At 35.6% G+C, this 22650-nt stretch overlaps 1 protein-coding gene across 9 annotated transcripts in view; it reads right to left on the bottom strand.

Annotated features, from left to right (window-relative positions):
- Nucleotides 1-2069: 2069 nt before the first annotated feature.
- The window catches only part of Cnot2 (CCR4-NOT transcription complex subunit 2), a 91009-nt gene continuing 70428 nt past the window's right edge, over nt 2070-22650 (bottom strand). For 7 of the 9 annotated variants that reach the window (XM_041666397.1, XM_041666408.1, XM_041666379.1 and 4 more), the window contains 12 exons: nt 22210-22357; nt 21385-21567; nt 19020-19099; nt 16520-16645; nt 14719-14843; nt 13722-13842; nt 13475-13631; nt 10535-10596; nt 10402-10451; nt 9294-9394; nt 7840-7984; nt 2070-3199 (listed from right to left, as the gene is read on the bottom strand). In XM_041666397.1, the coding sequence (XP_041522331.1) occupies nt 3113-3199; nt 7840-7984; nt 9294-9394; nt 10402-10451; nt 10535-10596; nt 13475-13631; nt 13722-13842; nt 14719-14843; nt 16520-16645; nt 19020-19099; nt 21385-21567; nt 22210-22357 (1385 nt within the window). In that variant the 3' untranslated portion in view covers nt 2070-3112. The remainder of the gene's footprint in view (nt 3200-7839; nt 7985-9293; nt 9395-10401; nt 10452-10534; nt 10597-13474; nt 13632-13721; nt 13843-14718; nt 14844-16519; nt 16646-19019; nt 19100-21384; nt 21568-22209; nt 22358-22650) is intronic. The other 2 variants (XM_041666446.1, XM_041666437.1) reach the window with 2 other exon arrangements.

Genomic DNA, 22650 nt, shown 5'->3' with positions numbered 1-22650 from the left:
AAAAAAAAACCCTGACATCTGAAAGCTAAGTAAAAATGCTTAAGATTTTCATGAAGTTACAGCAAAGGATAATCATTTCAAAGCCCAAATGAGTCAATTTGTACATTTTATTTCCAAACTGAAATGATAAAATATACCAATTAATTCATCAACAAGTGTTTAATAAAGTACCTGTGGATAAATGGTTGGCTTCGAAGGTAGTGCAAGAAGTTAAGTAAACTTTCAGCTCTTAAGGAAGATTACACTGAAGAAAAACGTCAGCAAAAAACTCCAGAAAACAGAGTTTTATCATGCATGTCACAGGATGCTCAGATCTTTGTATTCAAAAAGTTAAAGGACTCCCTTTTGCAAGTTACTAGCTTCTGTTCCGCAAAGCCAGTCACAGTTCAGCGCTGTTTGTGTGCTAGGGTGTATATCTGCTACACTAGTAGAGGACAAACTACATAGCGAGCTATACAGGGCAAAAGGAACAGAAATAAACATGGGGGAAATAGGAAATGTATAGTGTAGGTCACCTTTTTTGTATGTAGGATGGAATTTTAAATGAATCCTTTCACTTGCATTTGGGTTGACATCTGACATCACCAATTGTAAAAACAAAACAAAAATCTGTCTAATAGGCAACTTTCCTTATTTTTGATGCTTCTGGATAAAAGAAACCATAAAACTGGTATCTGCTTAAAATTGTTGCCTCTGGCTCTTAGTAATTGGATCCAGCAAACAGAACCTTTTCTAAAAAAATATACATTGGGGTTTGCCTGCATGTCTGTGTGAGGTTGCCACATCCCCTGGAACTAGGGTTACAGACAGTTGTGAATTGCCCTGTAGGTGCTGAGAATTGAAAACCAGGTCCCTTGGAAGAGTGGCCAAAGTTCTTAGCTGCTGAGCCATCTCTCCAGTCCCCAAATATTGTATGTATGTCTGTACATATGTATTGTTTTTTATGTATCTGCATGTATACCTGCAGGCCAGAAGAGGACATCAGACCCCATTACAGATGTTTGTGAGCCACTATGTGGTCGCTGAGAATTGAATTCAGGACCTCTCAAAGAGCAGTCAGTGCCTCTAACCTCTCAGTCATCTCTCTAGCCCAATATGGCCTATCCCGATTTGTTAATGAGGCATGTGTAATTGTGCTTTGGCTGATATTTTAGTCACTGAAAATACTTTTCCACTGTGTTTTCTAGTCTACCAGTTGCTGATGGTTATGTAGAAAAAAATCAATTTTATAAATTATTATGGAAAGATGAATTCTTCCTTGTGATATCAAGGATTTGAATCTGGTATAGATCAAACAGTGCAGCGTCTGTTAAGTTTTGGACACTGTAAACTTGTAATATGAAGAGCCATCTTTACTGAGGTGGTACTTTGAATTCTGTAATTTTTTAAAAGTCCTGAGGATTTTATCCATTTTGGCTATCTAAAAAATACTTAGAGAAAGGTGAATTTCATGTTCTTGTATATTCCTGATACATAAACTTAGCATTTTCATAAACATTTACTTTTCAGAGATGATCTAGGCAATGTCAATAAGATTTCATTCATATAAAGAAAGGTCAAAAATAAAAACTAGAAATTAAACCCCATAGCTTTCTCCGTTCTCTCTTGCTCTACTGGTGGTTTCGGCATCCAAACACTTGAAACACGGTATTTTCACTTAGATGTCAAAAAAATAAAATAAAACCAGTAACCTTCAATATGAACTATACAGGCCAGCAGCTGAAAGTAAATTTCATAAAGACAAAATAGGTCTAAAAGTTCTGTCACGGGATTCCTCACCAATTTCTCAGAGAACAAACTTTTTGTTGGGTCCCAAGAGTGCCTCGGGATATTACTTGTAGTGTTGCTCCCACCCATTCAACTTTTCTCCTCTGGTTAATGCTGAGGATGCATTTAAAACCAACAAGGAAAAGGGCCCACTGTGGATCCATTAACCTATTTACTGATAGCTGGAAAAAAAAATCTAAATTTAGTCACACCATTCAGTGTATTTGTGAAACTTCAGGCTTTTATCGATGTTTTTCGTGTTGAAGAAGTCTGACAATTTCAAATCAAAGTCAACACTGCAGTGAGGAGAGCTTTTCTACTTTATTACAAAGAGAAGAAGCCTTTATGTGGTCAGAAAATACAAGATTGATCTTTTTCTCTTCCTATGAAACGCTGCTGTTCAAACAGCCAGAGTGAATTGTCTCAGTTCACGTCTTGAAGTCCCATCACATTCACTTGGGTATGGATGTCCTTGGCTGCTGAAAATCTGGCCCTTTAGTGCACAGGGCGACAAAGTCCCCTGACCAGCAGTTCCAGAATGTCCCATTTTCATATATTGCATCCATGCACACCTCCTAAAAATGAGGTACAGCAGGGCAAACATTTTCCAAAATAGATGTCATATATATAATATATACACATTCGTACATACATACCTTTATTCATGTGATGTCCAAAATTTAAAAAAAATGTACACATTTATTACAAAATCGTAACAAAGACTGGACAGTGTTTTGCTCATTCTGGAAAGATGAAGCTCAGTAACAACACAGCCCTGGAAACCATCCAGAGACCGTGGCAATCTCTTTCTTCTACAGTCATATTCTTGCATTAAGCCTGGCGAAACTGCCTTTCAGAAACAGAAGGGGAAGTAAAATGAAAGAAGCAGCCCTTGCTCATCTTTCCAAATGAAATACGAGAAGGATCTTCACATAAAAATGCACAAACATTTGTTATTTTATTACCAATAGTGCTACAATGAACAATGCAAATTTTGTGGTCTAATTTTGTTGAGTCTTTTGTGGGTTTTCTTTTTTACATTTAAGAAACTAAATGGTAACTTCTGTCAGTGTACTTGCTTGTCTTTATAGACCCAAGTCTGTCTGCTGGCAAAAAGAAAATAAACGAAAAAATTCAGACCCTGCTCAAACTAGAGAAAACAAATTACAAATTTAGTTGTTGGGCAGCACATAATTGGTAAGGCAGGACCTCAAATGGTGACCCTTTACGTAAGCCAATTGCCAGATCCTCAATGAATTAAAACCAGGTTGCCTGAGCCACATCAGTTCTGCGGATCTGTCGAGTACTGTGCTGAGACAGCCATACCCCAGGAAAGGGAAGTCTTTTAGAAGGCTTGCTGAGCAGGGTTGTAGTTGAAGGTGGATGGCAGGTGAGGCCGTTCTTCTAATTTGTCATATTCCAGATGGAACTCCTATAAAAAGAACATCAAAACTTGAGAATTTAAATTATTTCATAAACCTCTTTTAAAAAGCATTATTTAGTGTGTGTTTGTGTATATGAGAGAGAGAGAGAGAGAGAGAGAGAGAGAGAGAGAGAGAGAGAGAGAACACGCAGGAGCAGGAGTGAAGGTCAGAGGACAATTGAGATGTAGGTCTAGGTCTCCCACCTACATGAGGACCAAACTCGGGTAGGCCATCGGTCTCCTTGGCAAGAACTTTTACTTGCTGAGCCAAGTGACTCTCTTATAATTTTTTTTTTTTTGGTCAAGATATATTTACTATAAGAATAAAAAAATAAGGGGCTGGAAAGATGGCTCAGTGGTTAGGAGCACTGCCTGCTCTTCCAGAGGTCCTGAGTTCAATTCCCAGCAACCACATGGTGGCTCACAACTATCTGTATGCAGAGAGAATATTGTATACATAATAAATAAATAAATAAATATTTTTTAAAAAAGAATAAAAAAATAATTCCACATGAGAGTGAACACAGAGACACTAGATCTTTGCCCTCGTAAGTAAAGCAGTCTGAAGAACAGTAGTGCCCTGTGCCTACTGTCTACTGTACGTGAGTATCGACCTGCTGAATATAAAAATCAGTTACTTAGGAATGTGGACTCATCAAAATTCTGTGCAAGTTTGTAATTAAAACTAAAAAAGGAAATTATTATTGCTCTCTTGCAAAAGACCAAAAATTATAGGATGTTTAAATAAAGCCTATTTTAATGAAGTACAAAACAAAACAAAAACCCTAACAGTTTGTTCATGTTTAAAATGAGAAACTTTTCAATTTACCTTGATGACAATTTTTTAAGCAGTTATTCTTTAACCTCATTAAAATCTCAGGAAAACAATGAGCTGAAAACACACATACCTCTAGAACTCCCACTTCATAAAAGTCATAAAAGATAATTTAATGGCCATTTAAAACTAGATGATAGTTTTGGTGTATGATTATCGGAAACCTAACTGATTACTGATTTTAATCGAAGTGTCCAAATCTATTATGGTTTTTATTTTTAATATTTATTTGTGGATAAGGGGGCAAACACATCACAGCGCATACAGATGACACGCTGGCTTTCTACTTCCACTGTGTAGGTCAACTCGGGTCTTCCCGCCCGTTGGCAAGTACCTCTACCCAGGGTCATCTTGCTGCCCCTTCTCTCTCTTCTTTTTTTGTTTTTGAGACAAGGTCTTGCCAGTTTAGGCTGGCTTTGAAACTCCCCACATAGCCCAAGGAGGCTACAAAGTCACAAACACGCCCACCCCAGCCTCCTGAATACTGGGGTTACAAAACCTGGCTTCAAAGGTTTTAAAATTTAAGAATTCACCAGAGATGCAAATATAACTGCATACAAATCCAAATACTTCTGTAACCACAAAAAAGGGGGAGGCTCTAAAATTACTCATTCTATAGCCTGAATCTAACTACCACAAATTATTTTAAAATCTCTCTCAAGTTATTAAACCTCAACCCACATTATTTACTGAGGATTAAACAAGCACCCTTAGCAACCATTGGTTAACTTATCCTATTGTGTCTGGTATCAAACTGACCCCATGATGAATGCTTCCGCTGTTAATTAAATACAATTTGCATTATTTAGTTAAAATAAGACCTTAGGCAACAGTGATCAAGCTTTTCGACACCAAACACATCAGCACACATATAACTGACAACCTACTATGAACCAAAACTAAAGACAGAGCTCATTTTTTTGTAATCTTTGTATGTTTCTTGGGTAAATTGGTATTTTATTATACTGAAGACTAGGATCCAAACTTGGCAGGATCTGTCTTTCCTAGTGTAACACATGAAGGGTTTGTGTGTTTTTAATCCTAGATTCAAAACAAATTTATTTCATTATACGCTTAAAATAACTTTGAAAACATTAAGCGTCTTCACAATTGTTTATAACCAAGGTACACTGTGTGACTTTATCTTTTAAACAGATACTTTCCATAGGACTGAGAAAGGCACAGGGCTATTCACCCACTAGCAAGAAGGAGCAAACGGCAGTCGCCATCCTTAAACTCCTGCCCATGGCTGAAGTTGAGTATCCACATTCACATTAGCACAATTTTCCCAGTTATTCTTTGAAATGAAAATGCATCTGCGTCTAAAATATACTTAGCATAAAAAGCTTACCTGCAATTTTGACAACGACAAGCTCTAAGTTACATTTTACCCATCCATACTAGCAAGATACACTGATTTATTAGTATTTAAAGAGTTTAACCTCATGAATATTATATCCTATTAATATTATAAAAAAGAGACCAGTTTGAACATAGGAAGCATAAATACTTTAATATTTAAAAAATATTTACACACTAACTAGAAATATTATGGGTCAAATCTTGTCTTTCATCAATAACCTTTTATCTGTTATCTGTTTTCCACATATTTTTATTCTTCTTAAAGTAGCTGAACCTTGCATCACTCTTACCTCTTTGCTCTTTAACTACATCTAACTTCAATATCTATAGTGTTTCTTTTACATGTCAATGTGGCCTTATTGGAGGAAGAGTGTCACTGGGAGTGGGCTGAGATCTCAAAGGCCCGCAGAGCACCCTGTGCCTACAGCCTCCATTTGTTCAGTACTTACAGAGACACAGCGCCGCACCATTACCACACTATGTACACATCCTCACAAGTAAGATGCAGTTGTGTGGTATTGACCTCACTATTCCACAAACTCTACAACAAGCCCCGTGGCTGATGTGACAATGTCACATTTATGAACATTTTATAATTTTATGAAGTCTCTTAACAGAATCACTAAAATGTCTTTAATACTAAGCAATCTTATGGAAAGGTCTGAATACATCTGTGAATAGTTATTGTAAACTATACTTCACCATAACCAATTTTCACAAATGCTCATTAATACCTGATAGAAACCAACAATTCTCATTGTTTCCCTTCACGATGGAAGAATTTTGAAGAATATCAATGCAGGCAGCTAACATATTATTTAGAGAGCTTTCTTAGGGAATAACTTAGATACTAACTACCACTTAGAGTTTATTTTCCTACTTCACTAATATTCTTATGAAGTGAAAACAGTTGTTCAACTATATTAGGAGACAGGTAAAACTTAGCAAAATTATTTAACAAGCATATGTCATAAATAATCTTTTATTTTATATAGGAAACATTTTCCTTAAAATAACATTGACCTAAACTGGGAATTATTTCTGCGGAAATAAAAAGCTCTAATATTAATGTTTATGAATATCTTACATTATGAAGAGAAGATGGTTCTCAAAAACTCTTCTTTCTCACTTGATTTCCTAACAAACACACAATCCAAATTTTAGCTATAATTATATAGCTATGTATTGCTTAAGTGCATTCATTTTTGCATGTGGATTTAGAATTCAAATTATTGAGCATAAAGCTTCAAAAATGAATGTAAAAAGCTTCGGTTCTCCTCCAAAGACCTTGTCTCTCTGATAGCATGGCCTTGGACCAGAAACAGCATGCTCTCTAGAATAACTTGGGAGTAAGTATTCATTCTTAGACCCCACCCACAGACCTGACTAGATCACACAGTAGAAGGGAAGGCTCTGCAATTTGTTTAACTAGTTCCCCAGGTAATTCTCATACAAGCTAAAATTGGAGAATCACAATTTAACCAAGAAACAATCAATGGGAAAATTTTCATGTTTGGAAGAATAGCAGTAACCTCCAACAATGATAAAAGTATCAGAACTACTAACACACACATCCACCATGTGCCAAAAGGAAACCCCGTATGAAGGGTATGGATGTGTACGCATAGAATTTCATTCAATCTTCATGATATCCATTTCGAAAAAAAGAACAGAGTTACAGAAAGAAAACTTGTACGAGATCAAAGCAGAAATGGAAGCTAAATTCTATATTTCTGTTATACTGTTTAAGGAGAAAAAAAACCCTATTTTAAAATATACTAATTTAAATACCTCTATTTAACTAAAATTGTAAGAATATAGTCTTTGAAACTAAGACAATATTTTCATTAACTATAGCTGTTGAAATGACCAACATAATCTAAGGACTAAGCACTAACCACATTGACTACCGACACACCGAAAAACAAAAACCAAAATAATTTTTAATCTCTTCTGTATTTTCTATCGGATTCATATTTTTAAATTTCTTTAAGTTTTATAAAAATTATAAAAGTCCAAACTTTTCTATGGTTTATATCTGATAACACTTCAAACTATCTTAAAATGTAAAACATTCTACCAACTTATTATATTGAAAAACAATGACCCCAAAGCAACAACTAAAATATTGCCCAAAGAACTAATTTGTCAGAAATACTATTCTTCTGTTTAGCTTTTGTAGCACTAAGAATCTCCGACGGAAAGAATATTCAAAGACATAGAGTTGGGAGTTCTCTGAAACTAAGTGTGGGTTATATTTACCATAAAAATCTCTTACCAAATTTAATGAATTTTCTATTAGTGAAATGAGTTGTTTCTGGAGACTTCTATGAGGCATGGCAAATATCTGACACATTATTGGAATAGACATACTGTTACATATTAACAAGCAAAGGAAGTTTTTAATGACTACAAATATTCATACATTTTTGCACATGGAAAAAAAATATACCTTAGCTACTTTCCTCCAGTTCAGACAGTCAAAGAAGTAATATGTTCCTCTCTCATATGTATTGGTTTTCATTGTGGGCTCCATGCCTGGTGCTCTGGTAATCCACACTCGTTCTTCTTTGTGGTATCTCCAATCACGGTTAAAACTTCAATTTTTAAAAGAGAAAGATAGTTAATTTTTCCTATGACCCATGTTAAACACTTATACATGTGGTAAACCTTTCTCAGAAAAGTTATATCTAAAGTATATACATATGGAAGCGTCTTTATCTGGCTCTACTATTAAGTATAGATATTCAAATACAGTAAGATAACTTCTTTTGTTCCAAAAGCACATTTTTAGTACAAATAATTTAATTAAGTTGAATAAACTTTATGTAGACAAAATAATTTAAAAGTTATGAGTGATATAATAAAACTTGGGCAGACCAAAGAAAGATAAAATATACTGAATAAATGACAGAAATTGAGGCACACTAAAATAACAGCCTGGTGAACTACCTTAAGTTATTAAGTAAGAAGTCAATTTGAATAGATTACTTAAATTAATCACACAACTTTACAGTCATGATGACAACAGAATAGCCATTTCATAAAGTTTAATTTTTAACTTTAAATCATAAATTGTCAAAATCTCTAAGAGGATATCATCAGAACCCAAGTGATGATCTATAGCACTTAGAAACTGGATAGCAACATCCAAAGGAACAGATGTCCCCTGATGATGGACTTCCAAGTAAATACATGATTTCCTACAAACAGTTTGGTAGCTCACAAACACAAATGACATGACACAAAGCCAAATACAGATATGAGTGATTTGATACATTTATTTATGACTAGATTAAAAGGAATAGGTATTAATCCTCATTTCACAAAAATGAGAGGGAAATAGTGAAAAAAGCAAAAAGTGAATTCTCTCAACTGAGAAATTTTAAACCTGACAATTCAGTATCAACATAGAGGCACAGGCATGCAGTGTCTTGTCTATTTAATAATGAAATGACACATATAAAATAACAAGATTCTGTGTCTATTCATCATAAACATCTGTGGTTCTTCAAGAATCACAACCAAACTCATTCAAAAACTTCAATTCACTAGGCGTGTCACTTCATATAGTTAGAATTAAGTCTGAAATTCTTTTTAGGTTATAGTGATTATACAGCTGCAATATGCTTTCAATGTAAACAAAATTCATTCTACTAAATATAAAAATAATACCCAATCTCTCCTTTATACTTTTGTTGTTCCCCGGTGGTCCAGGGAATGACTAAAGCCTGGAGGTGCTAGGCAAGCACTTCACCACTGAACAACATCCCTGTCAACAACTTCAACTGGGCAAGGAGGAGAATTTTCAGAGAAAACAAAAAGTTGCAACCATCATCATTTTAAACACCTTCAGAACATCTGAGCTATGCCAGGAGAGAAAGTGGTAAGATATTCTGAACATACAGCTCTACTGCAGCTAAGAGTTGTAACACATCTCCTCCATTCATGTAATAGAGATAGAAGAGGAGGTCTTCTCCGTATCGGCCAAGCTTGATTGCAGCCAACTATAAAAGACAAAAAGATTGTTATAAACTGTAAACCAAATGTAAAATTTAATTGTTGCTACTAAAATAGAAATTGGGAGGATAAACAGAAATCTTTACTTAGCACAGACAACTGTCATTTCATAATTATGCTGCCAGGGAGTCAGTTTTCCAGCATTTCTTCATCTAAAGGAATAAAGTTACTTAGTGAACCCTAATCCTAACTCAAAAGAATGAGTGTATATGTAAGTATCCCATGGAGTGCCACCTACACAGACCTGTAAATGCTGAATCTATATGCAGTGATTCACAAACCATTCTGAGATTTCCAGCAATCACAGATGGTAAGTACAAAAACCATGAAGACATTGCTCTATTTTGTGTAAAGGGATGGCTAAAGGATAACCTTTTCGCATTTACCTACAAGGTAGAAAACAGCCTACGTAAGTGCCACAGCTCAAAACCTCACATTAACAAAGTATCCACTAGTCGCTTGGCTTCTGTGCATCATCCCAATGCAGTCTCCCCTATTATGTTCCCATGGCAGTTGTGGATGTAGGGCATTCTCCAGCACTTCTCACACTGCACTAAGATTTTGGAACACTTAGGCAACTGTAGCCTCAGGGCTACAGTTCTGGTGGGGCACAGACAGTATGAAGAGGCTAACTTCAAAAGGGTTTGTGGTTTATCTGGATAGGTTTGTAAAGAAGTAAAAGCTTCCTTAATCATAAAACCAGAGAGTCAGGAGAATAAGGACCAAACTTCCCAAGTCAATTTATTGTCATCAACTATGGTTACTATGGTTATAATTAATAATTGCAGAAAATATCAGTCCTAACAGTGTTTGGTTTTAAAAGCAAATCCCAAAACATTAGTATTGTTAACAAAAACCAGAATTGTTATACATAACTGAATGAGCATACAAAAGCATATCCCAAAGATTGCTACTAGACTATCATGCTGTCTGGCCTGAAAATGATATCAGGAAAGGAGATAAATCCACACTAAGAACAGTATGCTACACTCACCTTATCCCTAATGTGAATGTTCGTTAAATATTCAGATGGAACATGGAAGTCTGTATAATGAAAAAACATTCTCATTAACTGATTCTTAGAAAACGTTTTTTAAAAGATTCTAAACATAAATAGATCCTCCTACCTATGTCCTGAGGCCGACAAGGCGAAGATGCCCAGGGTGATGCAAATTTGGGGTAGAGATTTCTGAACAAGAGGTAAAAAAAAAAAAAAAAAGAAGCCACTTTAAAGAATAAAGCAGTAAAATATATTTATAACTTAATTTTGGTAAAATAAGTTTTAAAAAAGACTTCAAATAAAAACTGAGCATCGTTCCTGGTTCCCTTTCTGGAGTTTCCTGCAACTTTATAGCAGAAAAATGAAAAAGGGTTGCTTCCTTCAGCACTCTATCAACAGGGTACATAGCACAGAAAATTACAATATACTTAGGTACATAATTTAAATGTTCTACTTTCAATTAGCTATAATTAACAATGCTTTTAATTCATTTATACATCCTTCTCCAATATAATTACTTTCCATGTATACCTTATTCAAATGTGTAAGCATTAGGAGCAAGATTTCATACTCACCAGGTATTTGTTTATGTGCATGCCTATTACAGACACCTGGAACTTTCCTAGGTCCTCTGAATACAGTGAGTGAACAAAGACTGCTGACACCATAAAACTTACTTTCGATTTAAGTATATGGTGAATTGGATGCGGGCAAGAATTAACATAATAAATAATTTATTCAGGGAGGGCTTGAAAGTAGGGAAATGGCCGTATAATTAAGCGAGGTGGTCAATTTAAATAAGATTTGACAAATTTAGATTTAAACAAATAAAAAAGAATATGATAGAGATAATCTCAGGTAATTATCTGGTAAACATTGTGCCAGTAAAGGGAAATATGAGAAAAACTAAGAGACATCTGGACACGAGAGGCAGAATAAGAAGACTAGTGAAACCACAATGATGAGCAAAGGAAAGAGCTGCTGAGGTAAAGCAGGGAGAAAGAAGGAACAAGGTGAACAGGGGAGGGCTGCTCTACAGGGAGTTCTTAAATAGAATAAACCTGCAGGTGGTGTTGAGCATAGGAATAGCCTATCCAGAATGATTGCCCTGAGTGCAACATAAAGCTGTATAGAAAGGGGAGAAGGAAATCCAAGACTCCCTGCCTTGTGATCCACTGACAAACTTCCAGGCAACAAGCCAGAAGGGCAGCAATATAGTAAAAATGTAGTGAAAATGTGATTTGATTCCGTATCTATCTAAGGACTGCATCTAAGGGAGAAGGAAGGAGAGAACTAAGATAATGCTAGGTTTCTCCAAGTATAACCGAGACTGAAAAGCATTGACAGTGTGGGCTGGAACCAGATCAGTTAAGAGGTATTTAATTGGTAATGGTACCTAAAGTCTCAAGGACTTCAGGAGAGAAGTCTGGAATGTTCAATTTACATGGCCCTTCAAAGCACAAGATTAGACAAGATCATCAGGAATAAACGAGGACGAATTCAAAGGTCAAGGACTGGCGGTGTCACCAGCATGGGAAATTGAGGGGGATGAGCTAAGGTGACCAGGTGAGAAGAACATCTTCAAGATTAAGAGAAAGAGCATTTCATGGTGCACTTGATTTACTTGCAGAACATAGTTTAGCGGAGTGGTGGGAGCAGAATCCTAACTAAAATGGGTCTAATAGACTGCGAGAAGAAAAATTAGAAAAGTTAAGATGATTCATTTGAGATGTTTTGCTTCAAAAAATAAATTAAAACTGTGACAGTAACTCAGGAGGTTGAATCAAGATAAAAGTGTTTTGATACTAATGGAAAAATAAGAGTTTCCCCATGTGACTAGAAATGGCAAAACAGAAGTTTTGTGAGTTAGATGGAAATACAAGTGCCTGCAATATTACTCAGTGAGAAGCAGGAGGGCTTAAAGAGCCACCCTAAGTTATACCAGCAAGACCGTTTTGGGGTAGAGTGCTTGCCCTACATTTCTATAACCTCGCTTGAGATACTAGCACCAGGGAGAGCAGAAAACGTTAAGATTCACACTCATGAGTTTTCAAAAAGTTTTAAGTAGGAAGCAGGGACCAAATACTCTGGCACAGGTGTGTCAGATTAAGACTAGGGTAGGACCAGGTGGATGCCCTCTTCCATTTGCTTCCACTTTTCTCTGTAAAGTAGAAATTTAGCCAGGACATTATTTGAGAGTTATGGACTGGAGAAAAGATACTAATAGCTTGCAAAAACACAAAACAGTCACATGGGATGTAACAGCAGCAAAAAACAGAACGAACAAACAAACAGTCAAAAGCAAAGAAAAAGTTGTAAATGGACTATGCATATCAGGTATGAGGATGCCTGCAAAGTTAAGAACTCACTTTGAAGCTCCAGAGCACGAGTGTAAAGCACGAGCAGACGATGAACTGTCACTCTTCCACACCATCCAGTACATGGATCAAGAATGAAACAAGCAGACACAACAAGGATAATGGGAAGAGGAAAACAACTGAGAGAAGGCCAAAACAATCAAGAGTCACATAAATCAGATATTACAACTGACCATAAAATGGTGAGAAGGAAGTGGAAGAGGTAAGAACATCAAGGAAGGTAGAAGAATAAATGGATGAAAAATCCCAATAGAATCAAATGACTAAAGAAGTCACAGCACGAGAGAAAAGGGAAATGGTGATGGTTAGAAAGCAGGGCAAAAGTTAACCTTATGAAGAGGCTATAGTTCCCTAATAATGACAAGATCGATGCAACAGATAAGGATTTAGCTTGGGGGTGGGCCCAAATTCCTTGTAGATAGATTCTTATAGAACAGTATTTCTCAGTGACTATGGGCTAATAATAGAAGGAATGACCCCAAGAGTTAAGCAGGCAATAGCAAGTAGTAGCAGATAATAGAATGTGATGATAATAATTAAGTACAAGTTTGAGGCTGTCCAGGGCAGCAAAGGATATGCCTACAATGCTGCCTCGATTATTTTGTCTTAAAAAAGAAAGAGGTAACTTTATGGCGACCACTAAATGCTAGAAGTTTATTTACAAATATGGAAGAAAAAAAACCACTTACTCAGGAGAGTTCAGATTGAGGCCTAATGTTGTTAAGTCACTTCCTAAAGCAAGATGTACCATTCCTGGGTCTGTCTCTGCTGCCCTGATAAATGTTAACAGGCCAATCATTCCAAATTGGTCCGTCACCATCCCTTGAGGAATGTTAGTAACTCGACCTGGTTAAGAAAAACAGTTATTTTTATTTTCTATTAGGGAAAATAGTGAAAATGTACTTTAAAATATCTGACATATTTATAGAGTCCCACCATCAGGTAACACCTGGATCCCCTTTTTCTGCTGATTATTGTTTTGTGTTGTTGAACTTTTATCTCCAGGGAATTTGGGTCCATCTGTACTTGAAGTCGTCTTCCCCGATGTATTCAAATTCTAGTATTGAAAAAAGGTGTGACATTAAAAAGTGCTAACTGTGCAAGTTTAAATTTATCAATATCATGCTAGCTATTCACTATTATATTCAAAAAGGTAGTAATTACCTGTTTTCTACTCAAATATTCTGTTCCCCTAACTGCCTCATGGTAACCAAATAAATACTGTGTCTACACATGACTATAAAAGACAAGAAAGCTAGAGAAAATGGGTTTTTTATTTTTTTTTTAATTTCAGATCATAGATCACAGGGGATGGGGGACACCTTTCTCTCTCACACACTTTAGTTACAGTCAACAAGAGAAGAATCACACAGACCACAGCACTTGAGCCATTACGACAGCCTCTGAGGAAAACTAGGAATGTGCGCACTTCTTAAGTCACAGATGTCCTCTTACCCAACAATCCTCTGGACAGTTTCGCTTAGCAATACCCCAGCACACATACAAAAAAAAAGCTACTTGCAGTGAATGGTAGAAGAAATCAACACCCTTGTTAAATCAGGAAGAAGCTGAGTCGGCTGAATCAACACAGGTATAAAAATGTGTATAAAGATTCTTCAAGGAGAAAACTTACTCAAGAAAAACACAGCTCCTTAGAAGTCTATATTATCAAACTTCATGGGATCCAGCTGACAGGGACTACAATAAAAGTCTAAATTAACTGACAAGTTCAACAGAAATTTGCAAACCTATATGAAATAGGAAAAAAATAGGCTATCTTCTAGTTACAAAGCTTTCCACATTCTTCAGAAGTTAGATTATTACAGTGTTCAAAATCAATAGTTCCGAAGCAGTATCTAGTAAGTAACTGTTAATGGAAGACCAGTCTACAAGGAGAACACTACAATCACATACATGAATCTCCGGTACTTACAGATTTGCTGTCGTCATTACTTGACGTTGGATCTTTATAGCTGGAACCAGGTAATGCTGGAAAGTCTTCATTGTGTATTGAGAAGTCCTGGGATTGCTCATTTGCAGGTTTTGTTACCATTCCAACTATGTAATGAAAATAATCCAGAAAATTATAATTGGATCCATAATATTGTCATACAAATTACATAAAAAGTTAACTTTGTTCATAATGTACCAAGTTTTTTATTAAAGCATGTAAAATGATAATCCAAAAATTAGTATTCAGGATAATAATAAAAAATGAAAATTTTGATTTACTGCTGAAAAAACTCAACATATAAAGCAATATAAGGAAAATAAGTGGTTATCCTGAAATTCTAATCTAATATTCTGTATGTGCTTAAGATAGGATCTGATATTGGTAGGTAATATTAGCCAAAATGTTGGCTTACAGGCTAGCTTAAAATATCTGACTAGATGTCATAAACACGTTAGCTGTCAAAATAAAAATGAACACAATAAAAATTTTAAAAAATGTCAGTATTCTACGTAAAAGTGACTTACAGAGTGAGCACATTGCAACCAATTATAAAACAATTCCACTTTATTTCTCATTTTCTTGGACTCCATGTTACAGATGTAAAACATGCAAGAACTGGGAAATAATCTTCCCACTATGCTTGTCATTAGTCAGGCCCTTATTGGAGAACAAAATCCAGTTTGGGGCTCCACAATTCAAGAAGGAAATGGAGAAACTAGAGATGGTCCAAGGAGAGCAACGGGAATGTTTAAAGGGATGGAAAAAGGACCTATGAGGAAAGGTTAAGAACATTAGCATCTGAACTGAGACTCAAGTAGCCAGGTACTCAACTCCCAGGGCAGGTCACATTTCGTTATTTTGGGAAAACAGAATTGGAAGCTTTAAAATATAAAGCTTTCCCTCTACACATTATTTTTATTCATATTCAGGAAGTACAGAAATTGAAATCCGTGACTGATAATGGAGAAAATATGCCTATTTTTAAAATAACTGACAAATTAACTCATCTAATTACTGTCTTACTGTTGTTCTTTATCAGGTCTCACGCCCTAGAAACAATGTCATAGAAATGTCTAAACTGTTATGTCTAGACTGTTAATGCAGATGATACTCCCCTAACATGTTTTTCAGCACTACTAACAAAATTCTTATCTTACTAGAGACTGTAAAAAAGAGTAATTAGGGATATTAATGATGGTCAAGAATCTATAAAACTAAAAATCTTAAGCACCGGTTCTTGAAAGGGATTTCAATCTTTCCAAGAGGCCATTTGCTAATCACGTCTAGGAGGGTGTGTCACAATGGATGTTGCTGGCATGTGCTAGGCTAAAGCTAGAACTGTACCAAATAGTCTATGCCCTCACACCACCTGCTTTCTGAAGAGAAATCCAGCCCCAGTGTCAACAGTGTGACTCAGAGAAACACCTCAATGCAGTCACTGTTAATCTCCAGGAATATAGCCTCTTGAAAACTGTGGGGTCAACTAACAAAAGCCCAACCACAAAAATAATCACTTATATATAGCAAATTAAAACATGAAGAACAGAAAAAATAACTTCTGAGTACCAATGAAGTCAAACATTTAGGTTACAGTACAAACTTTTAGCAATGAATCATGTTATTGTGGATATATGGGGGAAAAGTTTTCAAATATGAATTCTGACGAAATAACACTAGCCTGATTTGACAACATAAACACATATGACCAACACTGAGACACGCATGTGTGTATACACATGACTATAACCTTCAATTGGCCATCGCTAAAAATCTTGATTACCGTAAGGTGCTCTTCCGGCCAAGGGGTTTATTAATGGGGTGGGGTTACCACTTCCTTCCCTTCTATTTCGGTCTGCTAATGCTGGGAAATCTGAAAGGTCCAATCCTGTCACATTTTCACTGCCATCTAAATGGTAAGAAAGAATAGTCATTAATGATTCTACAAACATTTAAAATGAGATTATAAAAACCAAAATATAATTGAAAACAACAGGTGTCTTCTTCCTTAATAATGCAGAGTGGTGTGATAGATACACAGGTAAGATACTGTGGACTAACTTGTGTCACTGAATTTTCTAATAACTGAGGAAAGCAGTATGTAGTCAGCACCTTAGCATACCCAATTCTAGAGATTTAAAAGATAAAGAGTAGGGTTATACATTATATCTCCCAATAGAAGGGGCAATAAAAACTTAAAGCTTATTAGGGAACAAAAATTAAACTTTTTAGATATAACTGCTTTTTTCATTAAAACTGGATGGATGGGGCTATATCTGGGTTAGTTGGAGATTCAACAGTAAGGTATGGTGATGACATTACCTTCCCGGACAAATGTCCAGACAGACTCTGAGGCAAACAGTAGACAGAGAACCCCTGATACTTCTGTCTTGTACACTATTAGTTTGAGATAAAAATGTGTACATATGTATGTATATGTTAGCTACAGGCAAGGATGGACTATTCCTGTCTCAAGAGCAGGTGGGGAATATAGGAATGAAGAAAACCTAATTTATATTACCTGTTGATACACAGTAGGCGCTCAATAAATATACTGGATAAAGAATTTATTCCTTTTGCATTAGATTGCTACCATTAGAAACAAACATTTAACTGAACTTCCCTATTTTAACCGTTTTTCTCTCAACTTTCAGTGTTCTTAACCTTGCATTCGAATTTTAAATCACTTAATTTTCTATCTACAATTTATCCTGTACTATAATTTTTCTTTAATCTAGGTTTCTCCTTGTTTTATAAGCATGTATAGTTTTGGGGTCATTTTCCAATTAATTTTGATCTTTCTCAAAATATTACAATTATAAGAATCAACTATCATCTATCCTAAGATTAACTGACTTTTTAAAAAAGACTTTTATTAACACACCAAGGTGATAAATTTAAAACTACAAAGGGAAAGGGAAAGTTAAACTACCTCACACAAATTATTAAAAAAAATTGTGAATTTTCCATTAAAAGTACAATATGGATAAAGCAAAAGAAATGAAAATCTTTACTATTTTAATTTATAAAGTAATATCTCTCAAATTATGATTAATTATAATTTTTCTCCAAGTAAAAAATTAACTTTTAATACACATTCTTAAGTCTTCCAATGTCCAATTAAAAATTGACATGTATTAGGTGAGAATATAATTTAACCAGCAATTTATAGTTTCCCAAATGTAAACTTAGAAAAAGTCTTGAAAACAATTTTTCCAGTACAAAACCTAAGAATTTAAAATTTCTAAAACTTTATAGCAGCAAAATAAAACATCATTCCGTTGAAATGTAATAAGTAACCTTTCATAATGATTTCACATTAAGTATGAAAGTGTATACTTTAATACACTTTATTGAGGTATACAACAAAGTTAGTATACCCTAAAATCACCCCAGAAAACTCTAAAATTTAAATGCTTATGATCTTCCGTTCCTTTCAATGGTTTTAACCTTGGTTGATCCACCTCAGCTGTTCAACAAACCACCTCAACACTCAGAAGTCAAAAGCTTAGAGCTCCCACAAATGGAGGCTTCCTGTCAAGTCTCTTCTCATGTCAATGCATGTTCTACCTCACAGACTAGTCTTTCACCTATGTTCCACCCAATAACCTGTTATCTACCCCTCCAGTCATGGCAACACCCCTTTACTTTCTCACTCACAGGGGACAGGGGCAAAGAAACCAGCACCACCACTCCAGAGCTACCTTCTTCTGTCTGAGCAGTTGGGAAAAGGAACCAACAGACTTTAGTTTTTACCAAAAATGAAATTAGTTTGCAGGTAGCTCCATCTTAAATAATACTGGATCAAAATATAAGGGTTCAATGTGAAAGTGTGTATTAAAGCTATTGTAAAATGGCCTCTACAGCAGACTCCTTTCAACCTGAGCCTCTATGATCAGAATGTCCTGCCACCCAACTCAGGCTACACTCCTGTTCTCAGGGTCAGGGCCAAGAATAAGAAGAGTTCTGAAGAAGAAAAAACCAAACAAACCAAGATTCTGAGGCACAAATACAGACTAAATTAGTATTGACTCTTTACATATTAAAAAAATGATGTTATGACACAAAATCCTACATTACAAGACCAGGTCGGGGGAAACACTGACATTGCTCGCTACCGTTTAGCTGATTCCTATCTATCCCTGGCAGTTTTTCACTAAATTCAATTCTACTATTTAAAACAGTCAAATCCTGTTAATGTTTAGAGAACAGTATGTTAAACTGCTTGTATTTCAGAACTCTACTGTACTTTTAGTAGGGTACTAGCTCCAGAATAAGCTTACCTGTTCCATTAAAAATGTTACTTGATAAGGAGTTATTCATTCCAAATGCCTGATTCCTGTTCATTCCAAATCCAGACATACTGGGTACATAGAAAATAATTTTAGATATACAGTAAGAACACTAACTTAGAAATGAAGAAAAACAAAAGTATATACTTTTGGTCTCCTCATATAAAATAACAATGTTTCAAAACCAATGCTAATTTGAGAGCATAATCTTCATTTTTATTTAAAAATTTTTCTGAAACTCTTCAATGAACAAGAAAGAACCAAACAGTTTAAATAAATTAATTTTAAAAACAAAAAAGAAACTTACTTATGAATGTTGAAAAACGAAAATTAAGGGTACCATTTTATGGCCTTAGTGCACTATCTTGCTGGAGAAATTCACCTTTCTCAAAATGCAGGTAGGTTTAGGATCCCTCCCTCACCCCGCCTGAACACTTGCTTTCTCTTCTCTGATTGGTAAAGCTTGCTTTTCAGTGTTAAGTCTTCTCTTCACAACCTCTGTATTTCCCAACTACTCATTTCCACGAGTTCATGTCTTACCCTTTCATTTGACCTGAATTAAACTGACCAATTTTTCAAAAACTGAATTCAGTGTTCTAAAACACATCATTTCATCTCTATATAGCTTAGTTTTCATGTACCTAACAGAAAAAAATTTTCTTAACACTCCCAATTTTAGTGTACAACACAATTTCTGAAAATTACAAATAACCCCTCTTTCTTTTTGTATAAACATAAGCAGGACAAAACAAAGAAACAAACAAAAAAAGGAAGGAAGGAAGAAAGGAAGGAAGGAAGGAAGCAGGGAGGGAGGGAGGGAGGGAGGGAGGGAGGGAGGGAGGAAAGGAGGAAGGAAGGAAGGAAGGAAGGAAGGAAGGAAGGAAGGAAGGAAGGAAGGAACGAACTGCATTTAGAAAAAGGCCAGATAATTAAGAATGTGAGTAAGAATTACTAATGACGGCTGCACACAGAAACTGCTGTCTCTATCATTCAATGATCTTCTGAGAGGTTCCTATGCCGGTGAAAGCACCTCTAAGCAAGTGAAGGTGACAGCTCTAAAGGCTCTGCCTAAATCTGTAAAGCTAGCCACCTTTTGATGAGCTATGCAGTTAGTGGGCCACTATTCCAGGGCAGAGTAGGGGAGTCAAAATAAACAAGTTTTTCCCTGATTGCACTAGAGCTGCTGGTTGTATAGGAACCCCAGCCACGGATTCCGAATCCAAGCGAAGCCATCTCATCTGAGTATCAGTAGCACATATAGGCAGGGATGGAAAGCTCTACTACAGTGACACTTTACAAGCAAAGTATTTTCTGAATAATTAAAATGTGAAAAATAAAAGTAAAACTTTAAATCTAAAAATATATTCACTGAACAAGAATGCAGAAAGATGTAATAAAGTTCAAGCAATATGGTTAAGAATCTATCAAAAGGTAAAAGCTGTAAAACCACGATGCAATAATTTATTAAAAACTTAAGATATGTAGAACCTACATAGACTAACTGGAGATTATGGGCTAAAGTTGAAGAGGATGTGAGCTAGCACCCATTTTAGTGCAGATTTGACAGCAGATAGAAGAAACTGATTAAGATGGATGTGGGAGCACCAACTAAGTGAAGGTTCTTTCTTTCACTCTATAGTTTTTCGTAAAAATTCAGTATAAACATAGTATGACATGTGATTCAAACTTAAATGTTCTTTTGCAAGAAAGTCTTACATTTAAGACCCAACTCTAGTGCTACCCAAACCCTGTAAACATACCAACAAAATGAATCACTGTTCTTATTTGTAAAAAACATGCAATGGATAGCAAGAAATAGAAGGAAACATCCCAGGGTTTTTTTGTTTTGTTTTGTTTTCAAATTCTAGACACAAAATTTAAAAGAGCACTGTTTGGAAATAGTCTTTTATTATGAGCACCCAAAGTACTTTAGCCCAGAAGGTATCTAAGCGATGCATAACTAACGCACGGCAGTAAAAATCAAGTACATTTTCCTCCAGTTATGTTCGTAAACCCAGAACTCTTAGCACCCAAGCACATAAACTTTACTTAATAATGAATGGAATAAACAATAAAGATTTGCCTAGTGACAACCCATGAACATTCCCTTTCTAATACGACCATCAACAGAAAGAATTAATGTGCTTTGTAAAAGAGTAACGTCTTTCTAAGAACATGTTCTGAGTTTAGAAAGGGTTAAGGATTGTGATGGGAAACACATCTTAGCTCACAAATAGACGATAAACACACCTGTGAGACAGGAGCCACAACTTAGAAACAAAGGGCTGGATATGAAAAGGCAAACCTGAAGATACCCCCCAAAGACAATTATATGCAGTATCAATAAACATCTTACCTGTTCACAGTAAAAGGCTGTCGAGAAGGCTGCTGCTTTGGCATACATATTATGCTGGGCGAGCTTCTGTTGGGGCTACCTAACCCTGAACTGCTCATGCTATTTGTCCTGCTAGCAATTCCAATGCCCTGACCAACCTGGGAGTGGTTCATCATATTCCTAGGATTCATAGGCAAAATACCCCTGAAAAAGAAGTCCATACACTAAATAAGCTCTCTACAATCACTCATTATAATTCTCTATAAATAATCAATTGCTTTAACCCCTAGAATTTCAATTACACATTCCAGTTGTATTCCTACTCTTATAGTGGAACTAAAAAAGGTGCCATCATAGATGAGAACTATTGGGACAACAATGATAAAAATTATAAATGCTTTTCATATATATTTAAAATAATTTCATTCAAAATTCCTGTCATCTTATTCTCTTGATGTTAATAATACATATAATCTATGTTATCTGTTTTATTTCACTCTAAGTAAGCAGTAGAGGTGTGGTGAAGGGGCAAGCAAAGAATACAGCTATCTGGGGAGTCATCTTAAATTGAACATAATTGAGGAAGAGGTAGATAGCTTTTGCAAAAGCTCCCCAGGAGGTGATTAAACCTGATCCATTCAGGTGACAACTAGCACACAGCTTCAAGATCAAAGCGCTACACTACATTTATCACTTTGCAATGACATCAAATGAGCGTAAAAACTGTTTTCTTAGTGAAAGGCACTGAACCAGAAAATCAAGTAATTAATTACCGTATTAAAAAATTAAAAGCTTGCTTACTCTACAAAATACATTCTGGAAGTATTCTGGTCCATTAATAAATACCTGCTTGGAGATGGAGGCGTGTGAAGTGACATTGTTGGTACCCCTGTTGTTGGCGTGACGTGGCTCGGTAACTGAGTGCCTTGTGATAAGCTGCGATTTAACTGAGGGGTATTGTTGCTCATCCCCCTCATTGGAAGGCCTAATGCACCTAATAAGAAAATTCAGAAGAAGGAAATTCATTGCCATCAGGAATGAAATTGGTATCCATCTTCTGGAGTTGGCAATCTAGAACACTTTAAAATGATCTAATATTCATCTCACTGCAAATGGACTCTGATTTTCAACAAAAATTCTAGTCTAAAATTTAGTATTTTGATTATCTTTTTGTATTCTTTCCACATTACTATCTTACGATAAGCTATGTTAATTATAACAAATAAGATGTTACATAACACAAACTGTTCTCAGATTCATTAAAAGCATATCTGTGAAACTGGCACA

This window comes from Microtus oregoni, unplaced genomic scaffold (genome assembly GCF_018167655.1).
Source record: "Microtus oregoni isolate MIOR12 unplaced genomic scaffold, Mior012 000001F_ref0000356, whole genome shotgun sequence".
Taxonomy (NCBI): domain Eukaryota; kingdom Metazoa; phylum Chordata; class Mammalia; order Rodentia; family Cricetidae; genus Microtus; species Microtus oregoni.
Note: the sequence above shows the minus strand (reverse complement) of the source record. Positions and strands in the feature narration are given on the sequence as shown.